Here is a 15,000-nt window from a genome sequence, read left to right on the forward strand (position 1 = left end):
GTACCGGAGAGGGGGTGTCACAACACAGGACTGTCACTAGCCTACGCGCATGCGCAACCCAACCCGGGGCATTTGGGAGCGTGGGAGTTTAATTCTACAATCCGAAATGGAAAAATAGGAGTTATCTAGACTCTGAAATTGTAATCACCCCTAGACCTTCCTACCCCGATCCTACCCCTGACCCCTGCCTCTATCTGGGCCCAGGCACATTCACGCACACACAGACATACACCAGTGTTTGCCATGTCTCTCCTATGATGTTATTAGCCTCTCTTACTCTGAAAATGTAATTTAATGTTATTTATTGCTCTATAAATGTTCTTAGCCGGTAGACAAACATACTCCTGGAGCTTGCTCGATCGCCTTGTTGAGAGGGGTCAGGGAAGAATTTTTACAGCTCACTTATCTGGCCCCCGGGTGATTACTGTTTTTTTGCTTCCCTCTGGAATATGTAGAGAGTGGGTCGTATGCCCACCTCCCTTGTCCTCTGTAAAGCGCATTGTGTTGCCTCTGGGTATGAAATGCGCTATACAAATAAAGCTTTGATTGATTGATTGATTGATAGACTGGCATAGACTTCAATACATCTACCATTACAGATAAAGAAATAAATGATATGCGGATACAAAGGATTGTGCTTTTTTAAATACAGTATGAATCTCATTAAGTGTAGGCTAATGGCAATTTCCCGAATATTATTTCATTGAACAGGGTATATTAGCTAACCACTCTGATCATATTCCCTCCCTCAATGCTCCATGAAGAAGCAAAGAACGGTCATCAATGGCAAAGAGCGGATGAACTGAATCATTACTCAATGCCCGCTTCGCGCTCAGAAGGGAATATCTCGTCTCATCCTCGTGGGTAGCGAGACAGAACACTTTAGAAACACATTTCTCAAGTCAAGAACTATAGAAATGATCCCTGAAAGTATAGTCTTAATTTCAGATGAGGCGAACGAGGGACCTGGTCTATGGGACAAGCGTTCCAGTAGACGGTTTCATCTGACGTCACAGCCCCTCCCCCGGTACCGGAGAGGGGGTGTCACAACACACAGATCTGTCACTAGCCTACGCGCATGCGCAACCCAACCCGGGGCATTTGGGAGCGTGGGAGTTTAATTCTACAATCCGAAATGTAGAAATAGGAGTTGTCTAGAATCTGAAATTGTAATCACCCCTAGACTGGCATAGACTTCAATACACCTACCATCACAGATAAAGAAATAAATTATATGCACTCTGGAAGCGTGATTTTTTTTACCAACAAACTTCTGGCATAACCACGCCGCCGCGAGTTTTCATTGGGTTAGGGTTAGGGTTAGGGTTAGGGTTAGGGTTGTCCAATGAAAACTCGCGGGGGCGTGGTTATGGCAGAAGTTGGTTGGGGAAAAAAATGACGCACTCTAGGGGTGGGTCGTATGCCCACCTCCCTTGTTCCCTGTAAAGCGCATTGTGTTGCCTCTGTGTATGAAATGCGCTATACAAATAAAGCTTTGATTGATTGATATGCGGATACAAAGAATTGTGCTGATTTAAATACAGTATAAATGTCATTATGTGTAGGCTAAAAGCAATTTCCCGAATATTATTTCATTGAACAGGGTATTTTAGCTAACCACTCTGATCATATTCCCTCCCTCAAGGGAATCTAGAGTTATCTAGAATCTGAAATTGTAATCACCCCTAGACTGGCATAGACTTCAATACACCTACCATCACAAATAAATAAATAAATGATATGCGGATACAAAGGATTGAATACAGTATGAATGTCATTAGGTGTAGGCTGAAAGCAATTTCCCGAATATTATTTCATTGAACAGGGTATATTAGCTAACCACTCTGATCATATTCCCTCCCTCAATGCTCCATAAAGAAGCAAAGAACAGTCATCAATGGCAGAGAGCGGATGAACTGAAACATTACTCAATGCCCGCTTCGCGCTCAGAAGGGAATATCTCGTCTCATCCTCGTGGGTAGCGAGACAGAACACTTTAGAAACACATTTCTCAAGTGAAGAACTATAGAAATGATCCCTGAAAGTATAGTCTTAATTTGAGGTGAGGCGAACGAGGGACCTGGTCTATGGGACAAGTGTTCCAGGAGACGGTTTCATCTGGTGTTCACAGCCCCTCCCCCGGTACCGGAGAGGGGGTGTCACAACACACAGGACTGTCACTAGCCTACGCACATGCGCAACCCAACCCGGGGCATTTGGGAGCGTGGGAGTTTATGGTGCGTTCGTTTATAACTGGGAGGTGGCAAATTGCGACTTGCTACTAGGAATGATTAAATAAAACGCTGCATAAACTCGCACTTCCTCGTCGCAAATTCGGATATGTTTCTCAGCCCCCAGTTGCCGGTTGATGTCAATATCATATCATATCATCATCGTATCATTCGCTATAGCTCGAATGCACACAGGTCGGGGGTAGGTATTTTGCCACTTGCGACTTGCCACCTCCGACCACAAACGAATGCACCATTAATTCTACAATCCGAAATGTAAAAATAGGAGTTATCTAGAATCTGAAATTGTAATCACCCCTAGACTGGCATAGACTTCAATACACCTACCATCACAGATAAATAAATAAATGACGCGCATACCTTTGTGCTGATTTATATACAGTATGAATCTCATTAAGTGTAGGCTAATGGCAATTTCCCGATTATTATTTCATTGAACAGGGTATATTAGCTAACCACTCTGATCATATTCCCTCCCTCAATGCTCCATTAAGGAGCAAAGAACGGTCATCAATGGCAGAGAGCGGATGAACTGAATCATTACTCAATGCCCGCTTCGCGCTCAGAAGGGAATATCTCGTCTCATCCTCGTGGGTAGCGAGACAGAACACTTTAGAAACACATTTCTCAAGTCAAGAACTATAGAAATGATCCCTGAAAGTATAGTCTTATCGAATAGCAGCCTGATTGGGGGTAGTCATTCGCAGGGAAGTCACTCCCGCCTACGGTGCGTCAAATTGCTGTTCAGACTCGAGTGCTAGTCCGTGCCAATGGTAGGGGAAGACATTATTATGCTTTATAAGAACGATATTGAACCTTGTTTTGCATTTGGAATCTCTTCGAATAAGATTATAATCAACACAATTGATTTTCGGCAAAATCTAATGAATGATGAGTGGAATGACGTCACACCAAAACCACAAATTTAGGCACACTGGTAGATCTCTTGATAAAAAACGACATCCTGTGAATAAAGTCTACTGTAAACGCCTATTTGGATATGAATTTTGTATTTTTCTACGGGATTTGAAGTACCCAGAATGCTTTGCTGATGAAATAGCCCACAAGCGTCATCACATGTTGATGGTAGTTGGGGGAGGATCTGTGGTCAAGCACTGTTGAAATGGAGCTCGTACATAATGTGGGTGTTCTTAACACATGGTGACTTTTACGTTTGTATGGCGTAAAGAGAATGGATCCTCGTTATGTTGATAGAAAATGATTTAGTATATAAAAATCGAATCTATGTGCGCTGTTCAAATGTACGCTAGGCTACATGTTGCATAGAAGTTCATTAAAACTAGTTAACGTTAATGGTACGTCCTATATAATGATTGGTGCAATCAATTAAATTAACCAAGATAACATAACATTAGTGTGCACGCATCAATAATGGGACTTGTAACGCGTGAACGTACACAAATGCATGAAATAGGCATTGGGAGTACATGGAGGAATGTTTACAAGAGCGCACCGGTGCGTCGAATATATAAGCCCTGTGGGAATCAAGGCATACACTTCAGTTCCGCTGGACACGACGAGTAGGCCACTATGTACAAAGCAAAATGTATTTGGAAATTGTGACGAGAACCCCTGATAGTGGGCTCTGGTACATGTGTGACGAACAAACGAGCGCATGCACGAATGTACAGCACGCATACTCATTTCATTGGGTGAGGGACAAAGAGCAAATTTTTCAGATGGATAAAAATGAGTACAGTATGGTTAGTTTAACATAGCCACACCTATCTCCACACTTCGTTTACACTGTGCCAGGCAGGACTGGAGAAGTTCTGGCTGGACTCGGGCATAGGTGGGAGAAAACACTGTATTTCTTTAAACCATTCACAATCGTCTTCGGCGGAGTGGTTGCTACTGTAGGTTGTTGTTGTTTCAGGTAGTCTGGATTGGCTGATCACACGATTCGGCGTCACTGATTGGGCAGTAATGAACGAATGACCAGGCTTATCCCCAAAACCTACATCCGTTGAGTCAGACTACAGTATGGCTAAATCAAGCAAATAGGACAGAGAGCGATAGAGAGAGAGAGAGAGAGAGAGAGAGAGAGTAGAGAACTTCATTGCTGATATGACTTTTGCCCACCGTAGGGGAATATTATTCTAATTAGGCGGTGATATTCTTCACCAGCCTGCCAAGGAATCCAGCCACAGCTGATAAATATAGATCTTTATATCCAGAACCTTCTGGTCTGTGAGTGTTGGAAGGAAATGGGGTCAGGGGACTGAGTTTAGGGACAGTGTTATTCTACTGTTATTGTGTGGATCCTGTTCTATGTCCCATGAAACTCATAGACAGAGGCCTGTGGTCTAACACACACACACACACACACACGCACGCACACACACACACACACACACACGCACGCACGCACATGCACACACACACACACACACACGCACAAAAACTCAAATTTTCTCACATTATTTATATAAAATATATTTCACAGTGTTAAGAATGCCTGCTGAAAAACTGTCTCTAGTAGAGAAAAACCATTGCTGTAACCATGACAACTGTGTCTTCTCTGAATATACGTTTCCACCTGCCTTAAACAGCCACCTCATCAGAAAAGTTAGAAATGATAAAAACTGTCTTATCTCTGAAAATTAATTGAGTTTCCACGACGTGACCTAATTTATGGTGGAGTGGTGGTCTAAAATAGCCAGGAGAGAAGGGGGGGCGGGGCTAGATTACCCATAAGGGAGGAATGACAAGCAGAATTCTCACTAAGGAGACCTCATTTCAAATGCTAACATCCACATGTGGAGGAGAGAACTGCCTTATTTAGACTTCCTACTGTACCAGCTTTCAGAGATAACGGTGGGACATTAGAGTGGTGTGATTAGGGTCACTGTGTCACTGGATGTCGTCCAGGTCTGTAATAGTCAGACATCTGACAGAGGATCAATAAGCAAGAGACCAGTAGGGTTCAAACCACAGTCCCCTGCACACAACAAACTGTCACTGGGGTAGTTCATAAAACTATAAGCACTCAGTCACAGCATAGAGATACTGTAGCACTCTCTCTACCAACAATGACCGTTTAGTATGTGTATTCTTGGTGAACAAGCAGCCTATTCACACACTCCTGACTGTAATATCAACAATTTATCTGTGCTCTGTTCCCTGCCTCAAGCACACACACACAAACACACACACACACACACACACACACACACACACACACACACACACACACACACACATGGCTATACAGTGTCATATGATACTCTCTCCTTTTCTTTGGAGCTAGAGGGAGAGTGACTCCCATGAGACATTCCACACCATCCATACAGTACTTCAACATCCCATAATTAACACGGACAGTTCAAAAGAAAACCGTGACCTATTCTCAGCATCCCCTGCTGTTACATAACCTGTACTGCAGGAATACCGTGTTCAGGATGTTGTGAAGGGTGACTTCTGGGAGAGGAGGAGTGTCGGGAGGCTTTGAGGGGCGACAGTGCAGAGAACAGAATCTGGACAATACAGTAATGAGGTGATACGGTACACAGATCAATACTGTGCACTCTACACGCTCGCTCAATCAGGTCTCTCTCTCTCTCTCTCTCTCTCTCTCTCTCTCTCTCTCTCTCTCTCTCTCTCTGGCTCTCTCTCTGGCTCTCTCTCTCTCTGGCTCTCTCTCTCTCTGGCTCTCTCTCTCTCTCTCTCTCTCTCTCTATCTGTCTCTCTCTCTCTCTCTCTCTCTCTCTCTGTCTCTCTCTCTCTCTCTCTCTCTCTCTGGCTCTCTCTCTCTCTCTCTCTCTCTCTCTGGCTCTCTCTCTCTCTCTCTCTCTCTCTCTCTCTCTCTCTCTCTCTCTGGAAATGGAACCTTGGGGAATGGAATCTCTTTCCTCGGACTCTGTGAGAGCAGACAAATGACCTGTGATGGAGAATCATGGTTATCAAGGTGAAACAGCAATTTTCTAAAGAAATACTGTGATTTACTGTAAATGTGTGAGAGAGGTGGTTGCTTGGCTGCACTCCAATACCTGTTACTGTGGCTATTCCTCCTGTCTAGGTTTTGAACAAAACTGATAATCAGTTCATTCATTCATTCATTCATTCATTCATTCATTCATTCATTCATTCATTCATTCATTCATTCATTCATATGCATGCATAATACATTGTGACAATCAACAAGACCTCTTGTGTTCACTGGCTTTTGAAGTGAATGTTTGTGTAGAACTGGGTTGCAGGAACCCAAAGTGAATATTGAAGCACACAAACATGTGCACACACACACACACACACACACACACACACACACACACACACACACACACACACACACACACACACACACACACACACACACCCAAGTTAGGAGGACATGGTTCAGTCTGTGCTAACCACAGTACCTACCGCAGTGCAGTGTACAGGTGTAACAGTGTACAGAGACCAGCTACAGCTGAGGGAGGAATACTGAGAATATCCATCTGAGCTACAAAGAAACAGAGAGAAAGAGAGAGAGAGAGAGAGAGAGAGAGAGAGAGACTGCGTGCAGAAGGTACAGAGAGAAAAGCAAGAAACAGTGCTGACAGAGGTCAACGGAGAACCAGAAAACTGTTTTCCATAAACAGAACTTCACAGGTTGAGAGGGAGAGAGAGAGGGAGAGAGAGAGGGATGGCATTTTAAAATACCATGCTATTATTGGACAAATCAGACCATACAGTATCCGAGCGTGAAAAGAGCACGATCTAAAGACATAACAAGCTCATTTGAATATTCATCCATTATTCATGACAACATTAACTTCAGCGAAAACCGTCTCTCTTTCGCTCTTATTCATGCAGAGTTCCCAGAGAGAGCAGAGAGAGAAGTCTCAGAATATGAAGTACTACCTCAAACCGTATACAATCTACAGACACACAGACACCAGTCATCAAAGAACACCACTTCACTTCGTACTTCAATTCCCACAGTGTATGTTTGCATTGTTTACATCTCTGTCACCATAGGGACTCTGGTAAGGAGGGCTCATCAGAGTGAGATCAGTGTCATCATCAACCATCAACTGTCGGGGGTCTGTCAGACTCAGACTCATTACCCAGAGTCCCCCACTGGGGGTAAGCACATGGTGCACATTCCCTTAGAGGGACCCCTCAACCAATCAGATTAAGGACTTAGTGACAGGAAGTGTCACATCAGATGACACATGCTCGTCTGTCACTCCCAGGGTCTGGATGCGAGAGTATTTATAATCCTCCCAATCAGAGGGGAAAAGTGGTTCCGGATTAGGATTGAGATTAAGATTTTTGCATGGAGTGCCGTGCCGGCAATTTTAACATTGTGGCAGCTTTAATTTCAAGGATTATAAGGGAATCTTTTGGGGATTTTTTGATAACACCAGACAAAACTCCATGCTCTTATACTCAAATAAGATACTCCACTAGCAATAGTAGATATTGTGTTTATGTTTACACGACCCTAACACTACTGTATGTAAATCCTAAACGAGACCTAGACATGTAACCCCTGTTTACAGCTCTCATTTGCCACTGAGTTTGTCTTTGGGCTGGGGCGGATCCTCCGCCATTCTGGCTCTGCGGCTCTGCTGTTTCACTCAGACCACTGGTAGTTTTGAGCGTCTGGGAGGGCCGTGCGGGTCTAACCTGCCGAGCCCTCTTTGTGACAGATGGAGCCCCACTAAACCAGGATGGTCTACATCCATAATGACCCCTTAATACCTTCCCCCCAGCAGAATCGACAAAAGGAAAAGCCTATTTACAAGGTCATCACAAATTAATCTAAGAAGATTAGCGGTACTTTTCGTTGGGACTATGGAGACTTGAGGACTGAGGGCTCTGAGGGTTCTGCTGGATCTAACTCGGGATGAACCGCACTACCCATCTAAACCAGAGAGGGCAGTATACAGTCAGTGTGCTACAATGTAACGAGCAGGCCTTTGACAACAATGTGAGGATAACATGAGTCTCAATACAAACAGGATAGGCTTTTGAATGAATCTCAATGGACTCACTCGACCTGGAACCTGGGTGACAGTCAGGATCAAATCAATCAAACCACAATCAAAACAAATCAATTCTGCACAAGGAATGACATTTACGGACTGCGCCTTTATAAACCAGGAGGGGGCAGAGGCTGCCTGATGAGTACCTGATGCTGGAGATGAGCTGGCGTTGCTCGTCAGTGGTCAGGATGTCCGGGAGGACTGAGGCCAGCCAATCAACCTTCTTCTCTGCGGCGTACTGTTTCAGCACAGCGAATAGCTTCTCCTTTACCTCCGGATCCTCCCCCAAGATCTGGTCAATCTGGAACGCAGCAGATACAGGCTGTTAGATTCAGGTAGGGCAGTCTGCAGACACGCCGTTAGGTAGCAAACACTGCAGATGGTGAGGTCTTAAATATCCAATTAAAATAAAACCACATCCAAGATTGGGAGAGCGCAACGAGAGTAAGAAAGCTGTCAAAAGTGAATCTGGAGCATTCTACTGCAGCACTTTTTAAAAATAAAAAAAATATCACCTTTATTTAGCCAGGGGAGCCCATTGAGACTGAGGTCTCATTTTCGACGTTGCCCTGGTTACGCACCATCCTTTTTACCACCAGCTCACCCCACAGGTCATCCTGCTGCAGCATGTCTGACAGAATACCCAACATCCACAGCGGCAACCTCTAAATAGTATTCCCTGGTCCCGCCCCCCCCGGCCCCCCCTCCTCACCTTCCTGTTGAACTCCAGGGCCTTGTGTTTGCGGTCCAGCCTCATGCCGTCTCCTCCTCCTCCTCCTCCCCCCAGCTGGCTCTCCTCCGGGCTCCCTCCGCTCCTCCTCTGGCGCGGGCCCAGGCAGAGCACGCCCAGGCGCAGCGTGCGGCCCTGCGACGCCTTGATCAGCGCCGCCGCCGTCTCGTGCTGCCTCACAGGGATGCCGTTGACCTCCATGACGTAGTCGCCGGCGCGCAGGCCGCCCCGGCCGGCTGGCGAGCAGGGGGAGCAGTCCTCCACCAGCAGGGGGCAGTCGCCCACGATGGTGAAGCCGAAACGTCCGTCGGGGCCTGGCGTGATATCCATCTGGGAAGGAGGGGGGCAGAGAGAGAGAGAACAGAGCGAGAGAGACAGGGACAGAACAGAGAACAGAGAGAGAGGGAGCAGAGAGAGAGAGAACAGAGAGAGAACAGAGAGAGAGAGAGACAGGGACAGAACAGAGAACAGAGAGAGAGGGAGCAGAGAGAGAGAGAACAGAGAGAGAGAACAGAGAGAGAGAACAGAGAGAGAACAGAGAGAGAGAGAACAGAGAGAGAACAGAGAGAGAACAGAGAGAGAGGGAGCAGAGAGAGAGAACAGAGAGAGAACAGAGAGAGAGAGAACAGAGAGAGAACAGAGAGAGAGAACAGAGAGAGAGAACAGAGAGAACAGAGAGAGAGAGAACAGAGAGAGAACAGAGAGAGAGAGAACAGAGAGAGAGAACAGAGAGAGAGAGAACAGAGAGAACAGAGAGAGAACAGAGAGAGAACAGAGAGAACAGAGAGAGAACAGAGAGAGAGGGAGCAGAGCAAGACAGATGAATCTGAATCAGTCAAGGTGGTTGTTCTTTAAGCAGTATTATGAGGCTGTTTAGTCAATCTTTGTTATTAAGGATTATAAAGAATATATGTAGGCTGTAAGAATTTCTGTTACCCAAAACACAGGGGTAAACATTGATTAAAACAACAACAACAACAACAACAACACCAACTGCACACTGACGATTGTGGAGGCGTTACGCTGCCGTTCAGACCTGCTGAATGCGTGACACCACTCCAATGCTGGGCGGGATGTTCCTCTGGGTCTGGGCGATGGCGACGACGGCCTGTGTGCCCAGCGTGGACACATTGTGACCCTCGATCTCCAGGACCTGGTCCCCCGGCTGCAGCCCTGCCAGGTGGGCACTGCTGCCCTCCTCCACAGACAGGATGTAGGTGGGACCACTTCCTCCCAGCTGGAAACCAAAGTCGTCCGGCCAGCCCAGATTGGACGTCGGCATGGCGAGGACTTCGCAAAAGGGGAGGGGGGGAGTAAGGAGTGTGTGGGGGGGGGGGGGGGTTGAACGGGAGGAAACAGGAAATGAGAAGGTGTTAGGATGAAAGAGTTCAGTCGAAGGAAAGGTCAGATGATGATGATGATGATGATGAAGATGACAGCCGCAGAGAGAAACGTGCAGGGTGGTCTGAGACTACTTGAAGGTTGAAAGCGCAGTCGAGGAAGACTATAAATTGTGGAGCCGTGTGTCCTTCATCGCTGTAGCGTATCCCGAGTCTTCCTGTCAGTGACTGATCCTCTATGTGAGGCAGAACGCTGCGTCCTTCTCTTTTCCTCTCTCTCTCCTCCCCTGCTGCTGAACTCCGGGTCACTGACCTGGTTCAGAACTCCCCAGCAGCCAATCACAATCACCACGGCGGAGACTGTTTGACCTTGGGGGTGCTGAGGCACACTTGGTCTGCTCTCCTTGCTTCAAACTTAATCCTTTGAAGCCCGGGCGAACCTGACATTAAAGCTGCCCGAGTCTACGATGCTATTGAAGGTCCTGAAATAATATGATGCTATTGCTAACAAGAGAGACCAAGACAGAAAAGAGGCTACATGGTCGTATGTATTTGTAAGATTTATTTATTTAAATAGGGACAGCGCATATTAATGAACATTTATAATCAAATGTAAACATGCCAGATTTAGCCATCAGGCTAATTTTCATCTGTGGTCCTTTGGCAGGTTGATGTCAACAAATGATATAATCATCGTAATTCACAGTATAAGAAACAATATATTGTATAACACTCACTTTACAAAATAAAAGCACAGCACATATTGCCTATCACATCCTACTTACTCACAAGCCCTAAAAACACATATAGTTGATTTGTATAATGTATTTTATGTCAAATAGCCAATATTTAGAATTGTAGTTTTAACATAATGTATTTAATCCTATATGCCTGGTTTTTATGGTGTATTATAGTGTTTCAGTTTATGGACACTATAGGATGATCATGTATTAAATGTGAATTTGTCCCAAATCCTCAGGACAGGTCACATCCTGCCAAAAATAGAATTAAAAAGCTGTTTTTAACACCAGCCCTGCAACCGAGCCAGATGCTTCTGTTCTGCAGCCTCGACTGCCTTGACACAGTTACATGTCTGATGGATAAAAATATACTGTAGACATAGAAACTTACAGAAATCTTTAGGTGGGCAGCGAGCACCGGCTTTGTTCTGGCGGAAGGAGTATCTGCCTTTCTTCCGTAGAAACCTCTTCATCTTGTCTCGACTCTATCCGATAGCAGACGGCCTTTTCCTGTCTCTTGCCTGTCTGGTGCCCACTCTGGCTTCTGGACAATCCCCCCACCCACCCCCACCCCCCTCCCACACCACCCCACTGAGGTCCCCAGTCAAACCAGAGGGGCAGCGAATCCAGAACGCCCCATCGTCATCACAGCCCCCCACAGAAAGCCTTCCCGCCTCCACGCCAGGGAAGGGTGACAGTGCTTGAGATGAACAGCTGAGAAGCCGTCAAGGACAAGCGGGCGCCCGCCGGTCTCCTCTGATTCAGTCACACCCCGCGCCCGCACACACAGGGTTAATCAGAAATCTGGGACAAACTTGCACCACTCTTCTCCTCAATAATTCTCTCTCCGAAAAGCGTGATTTGAGGCCTCATTCTTCTATAAATACACCTGCGTCTCCTTCCCAGCTAGGCGGCTCTCCAAGGGACCGCTCCTGGCCCAGAATCAGGAGTGTCCATCCGGGGGAGGTTGATGAGCGCTAAATGGAGTGACTGCCTGTCACTTCTCTCTCCTTGTGTAAAGCTGTGTGTGTGTGTGTTGAGAAGGAGTAGGGAACATTTAAGACTTTGCTCTGGATTAGTAGGATTATGGGCTGGATCTTCAGAACCCCCTCCCCACCCCTAGCATGGTAGGCAGGGACACCTGTCCCCCCAGTCATACAGACCTGTGGATCTCCAGTGGCTCTGTCCTGCCCTCCACAAATCAGACTAAAGCAGTGGTGTACCTTGAGCAGTCTGAGACAAATGGCAGTTAGAAGTGTATGTGTTGGTGTGTGTGTGTGTGTGTGTGTGTGTGTGTGTGTGCACACGTGCGCCGTGCATATGTGTGTCAGAGTGGCCCCATGTCTCAGTAAGGGACCACTAGTCTTTGCCTAGCTAACCAGCCCTGATACACAGGGCCCTTTTGAATAATTCAACAGAGCTGCTTGTATTTCCAAACATCCCCTGTTCCCCTCAATCAAACTCTCCTCTTACACCTCACCCAAGATGGCTACTCGTGTCCCCAAGTAAGGGAGAGCATGAGATAATGCTGACATTATACAGGCTGTTGAGTTGCTAAAACAACCCATTTTGCTGGAAATACCCTTTCATGGCCATTTCACATAAGTTCCTTCACAGAGGAACACAAGCACAGTTCTGTAAGAATTAATTCATGGAGCAACCATCACCAGCATCAGATAGAAATCAATATTTTCTATTGAAATAATCCAATGCAACTCACTGTGAAGGATAGGCAACAATACGCAGCACGGAGTGGACAACCACTGAGCCTGTCTGTTACAGTATGTATGCCTTGATGACCCCTTGATGGATTACCTCAAAACTAAAGAAATTGATCCTGCAAGCTTACCTTTATATTATTATGGAGCAGCCTGTACAGTCCGAGAGCTGATGCTCCTCTCACCCCAAAGAGTAAGTGCTTTTGTGTTGCTCTGCCCTGTGGACACTGTAACATGAGTGTTGAGGCTCTTTGAAAAGGCAAACAAGCCCAGCAACAAGATCCAGCCGTGTCTAATGCATTGGGTTGTAGACCTATAGAATAGCTTTCAATGACTTGTGCATATTGTAGCCTATGACTAGAATAGCCTACAGTAGACCACTTGAGTACAACTAATATCATATAGGCAAAATTTTCCCTTACGTTGCCAAAGTAACATTATATACATCTTGAATTATCATAAAACTATGAAATATATTTTCTATTATAATTAATGCACCTATTCAAATGTATGCCCGTGCTACTGTCTATTGGCTCAGCAACACAAGCATCCAATCAGCTGTGAGCTAGATACCCAGTTAGCACAATGCTACGGAAGTAGAGCAAATTAGCACGCTGGAGAAAATGGTCCATAGGTGGAGCGAACTGTTGCACAGATCTACAGTATAGTTATAGCAAGCTAGTAAGCTATAACTTTATTTGAGCCAATGTATGAAGAATATGAATATTATAACCCGCATAAAAGGTACTGTAAATGACACCAGCTGCTCCTTTAAATAACGTAGCTAGATAGTTGGTTAAACCTGTACTAAATCACTAGCTATTAGCTGTTAGCTGCTATTTTGCCACACCTGTTGCTCTCTTTCAGGCAGCTAGACGTTGGATTGCTGAATTAGTTATCTATTTCTCCCAATATTTATGTCATAGTGGGGGTTTAAGTTATATAATGGTTCCATTAATATTAATTTTGTTGGGAATCCCTGCCTATTGTTATGTTGGTTGATATCAAGAGCAGTGATGTAGCTGGGATACAGCTCTATGCAGGTTCTGTCTTTGTTGGTGGCTAAATAACTAATACGTGCACTGGATTACAGGTTGACCAATGGATTTCCTCACTCTGTTTGCTATCTACGTTGTGGTGGTGCTGACCTGCATCGTATTGGTCTGCAAGTACTCTGGTCAGCAACAAACTCCCTTTGGTTTGCTGCTCAACTCAGTAACTAGGGTAAGACCAATGACTCTGCTGTAGTTCTCACAACTGACACAGGGTGGTGCTGTTGCAACACTGTAGTAAAAACCACAGACACTGTAGACTGTAAAAGCTGCTGCTCTCTTTTGCCCCACAGGTGTTATCTCCGTGGACACCAGCATGGCTCCAGAGGTTGTGTCAGAGGACCTTACACAGGCTGTTTCATCAACGGTGGGTCAGACAGTCACCAGATCACTGGCTGAGTTTACACCTCACTTTGCAGGGGGGAGAATACATGGTGTCATCCTGAATTCAGTGTATTTGTTTATGGATATTTGTACAACAGCTAGTTCCGACTGCGCTTTGTGATTGGCCAAGACGCAGTCGGAGCCGTGCCAATAACTACAATATACCAACAGGCAAATCACCAGTAAAGGTATCACTCTGCAATCGCTGTCAAGTTGCCTATAGCAACGGTAAACAATTCAAATCCAACTATTTTGGATTGCGGATGGCTGAAAGAAACACAGTTTAGCTTAACTGAACACTACAAACTCATATTTTTCAAAGAAATATTCAACGTCTTGGAAAAGCACATTTATCATACTTCCATTCATCAAACTTCCATTGTAGCCCAGTGAGAGCCTGGAGAAAAACTACATCTAGCTCAGTTCTGGAACGATCAGTGAAATGATGGTCTCTATGTTTCAGGTTCATGGTAGACAAACCACAAATAGGGCTAAATGTCCAAAATAGCACAATACCCCTTTAATTAAAAGATTCATGGGAAAGAGCATGATTTTGAGCCTGGGTCCAGATCTTCAAATCCGCCCACTAAAGTTTGATCTCAACGGAGCGCAACGAGTTAACAATTCTGTCAGATATTAGGCTTTGATTGTTTGTCTTGTATCCCACAAAATCTTATCATTCCATTCCATGACAGCCTCAGTGCACACACCCCGCCCCGGTCCCTTTAATCAAACATGCTACTCGCAGGAACAACATGTTTATTTACCTGCACCTGTTGCTGGAGGCG

At 45.5% G+C, this 15,000-nt stretch overlaps 2 protein-coding genes across 3 annotated transcripts in view; one reads left to right on the forward strand and one right to left on the reverse strand.

The window, feature by feature from the left end:
- grid2ipb (glutamate receptor, ionotropic, delta 2 (Grid2) interacting protein, b) overlaps positions 1-11,531 on the reverse strand; it is a gene marked incomplete at both ends in the record, with an annotated part of 29,579 nt that extends 18,048 nt beyond the window's left edge. Inside the window, 4 exons of the mRNA XM_084456156.1 lie at positions 8,395-8,549; positions 8,961-9,308; positions 10,015-10,268; positions 11,450-11,531. Coding sequence (XP_084312282.1) covers positions 8,395-8,549; positions 8,961-9,308; positions 10,015-10,268; positions 11,450-11,531 — 839 coding nt within the window. The remainder of the gene's footprint in view (positions 1-8,394; positions 8,550-8,960; positions 9,309-10,014; positions 10,269-11,449) is intronic.
- Positions 11,532-13,388: 1,857 nt separating this feature from the next.
- zdhhc4 (zDHHC palmitoyltransferase 4) overlaps positions 13,389-15,000 on the forward strand; it is a 3,692-nt gene continuing 2,080 nt past the window's right edge. The window contains exons 1-4 of one of the 2 annotated variants that reach the window (XM_084456355.1): positions 13,389-13,520; positions 13,870-14,000; positions 14,122-14,195; positions 14,961-15,000. The exon at positions 14,961-15,000 is cut by the window's right edge and continues 139 nt beyond it. In XM_084456355.1, coding sequence (XP_084312481.1) covers positions 13,878-14,000; positions 14,122-14,195; positions 14,961-15,000 — 237 coding nt within the window. In that variant the 5' untranslated portion in view covers positions 13,389-13,520; positions 13,870-13,877. Of the gene's footprint in view, positions 13,521-13,869; positions 14,001-14,121; positions 14,196-14,960 lie in introns of those variants that run through there. The other variant, XM_084456356.1, reaches the window with a different exon arrangement.

This window comes from Borostomias antarcticus (genome assembly GCF_949987555.1).
Source record: "Borostomias antarcticus genome assembly, chromosome: 22".
NCBI classification, from domain to species: Eukaryota; Metazoa; Chordata; class Actinopteri; order Stomiiformes; family Stomiidae; genus Borostomias; species Borostomias antarcticus.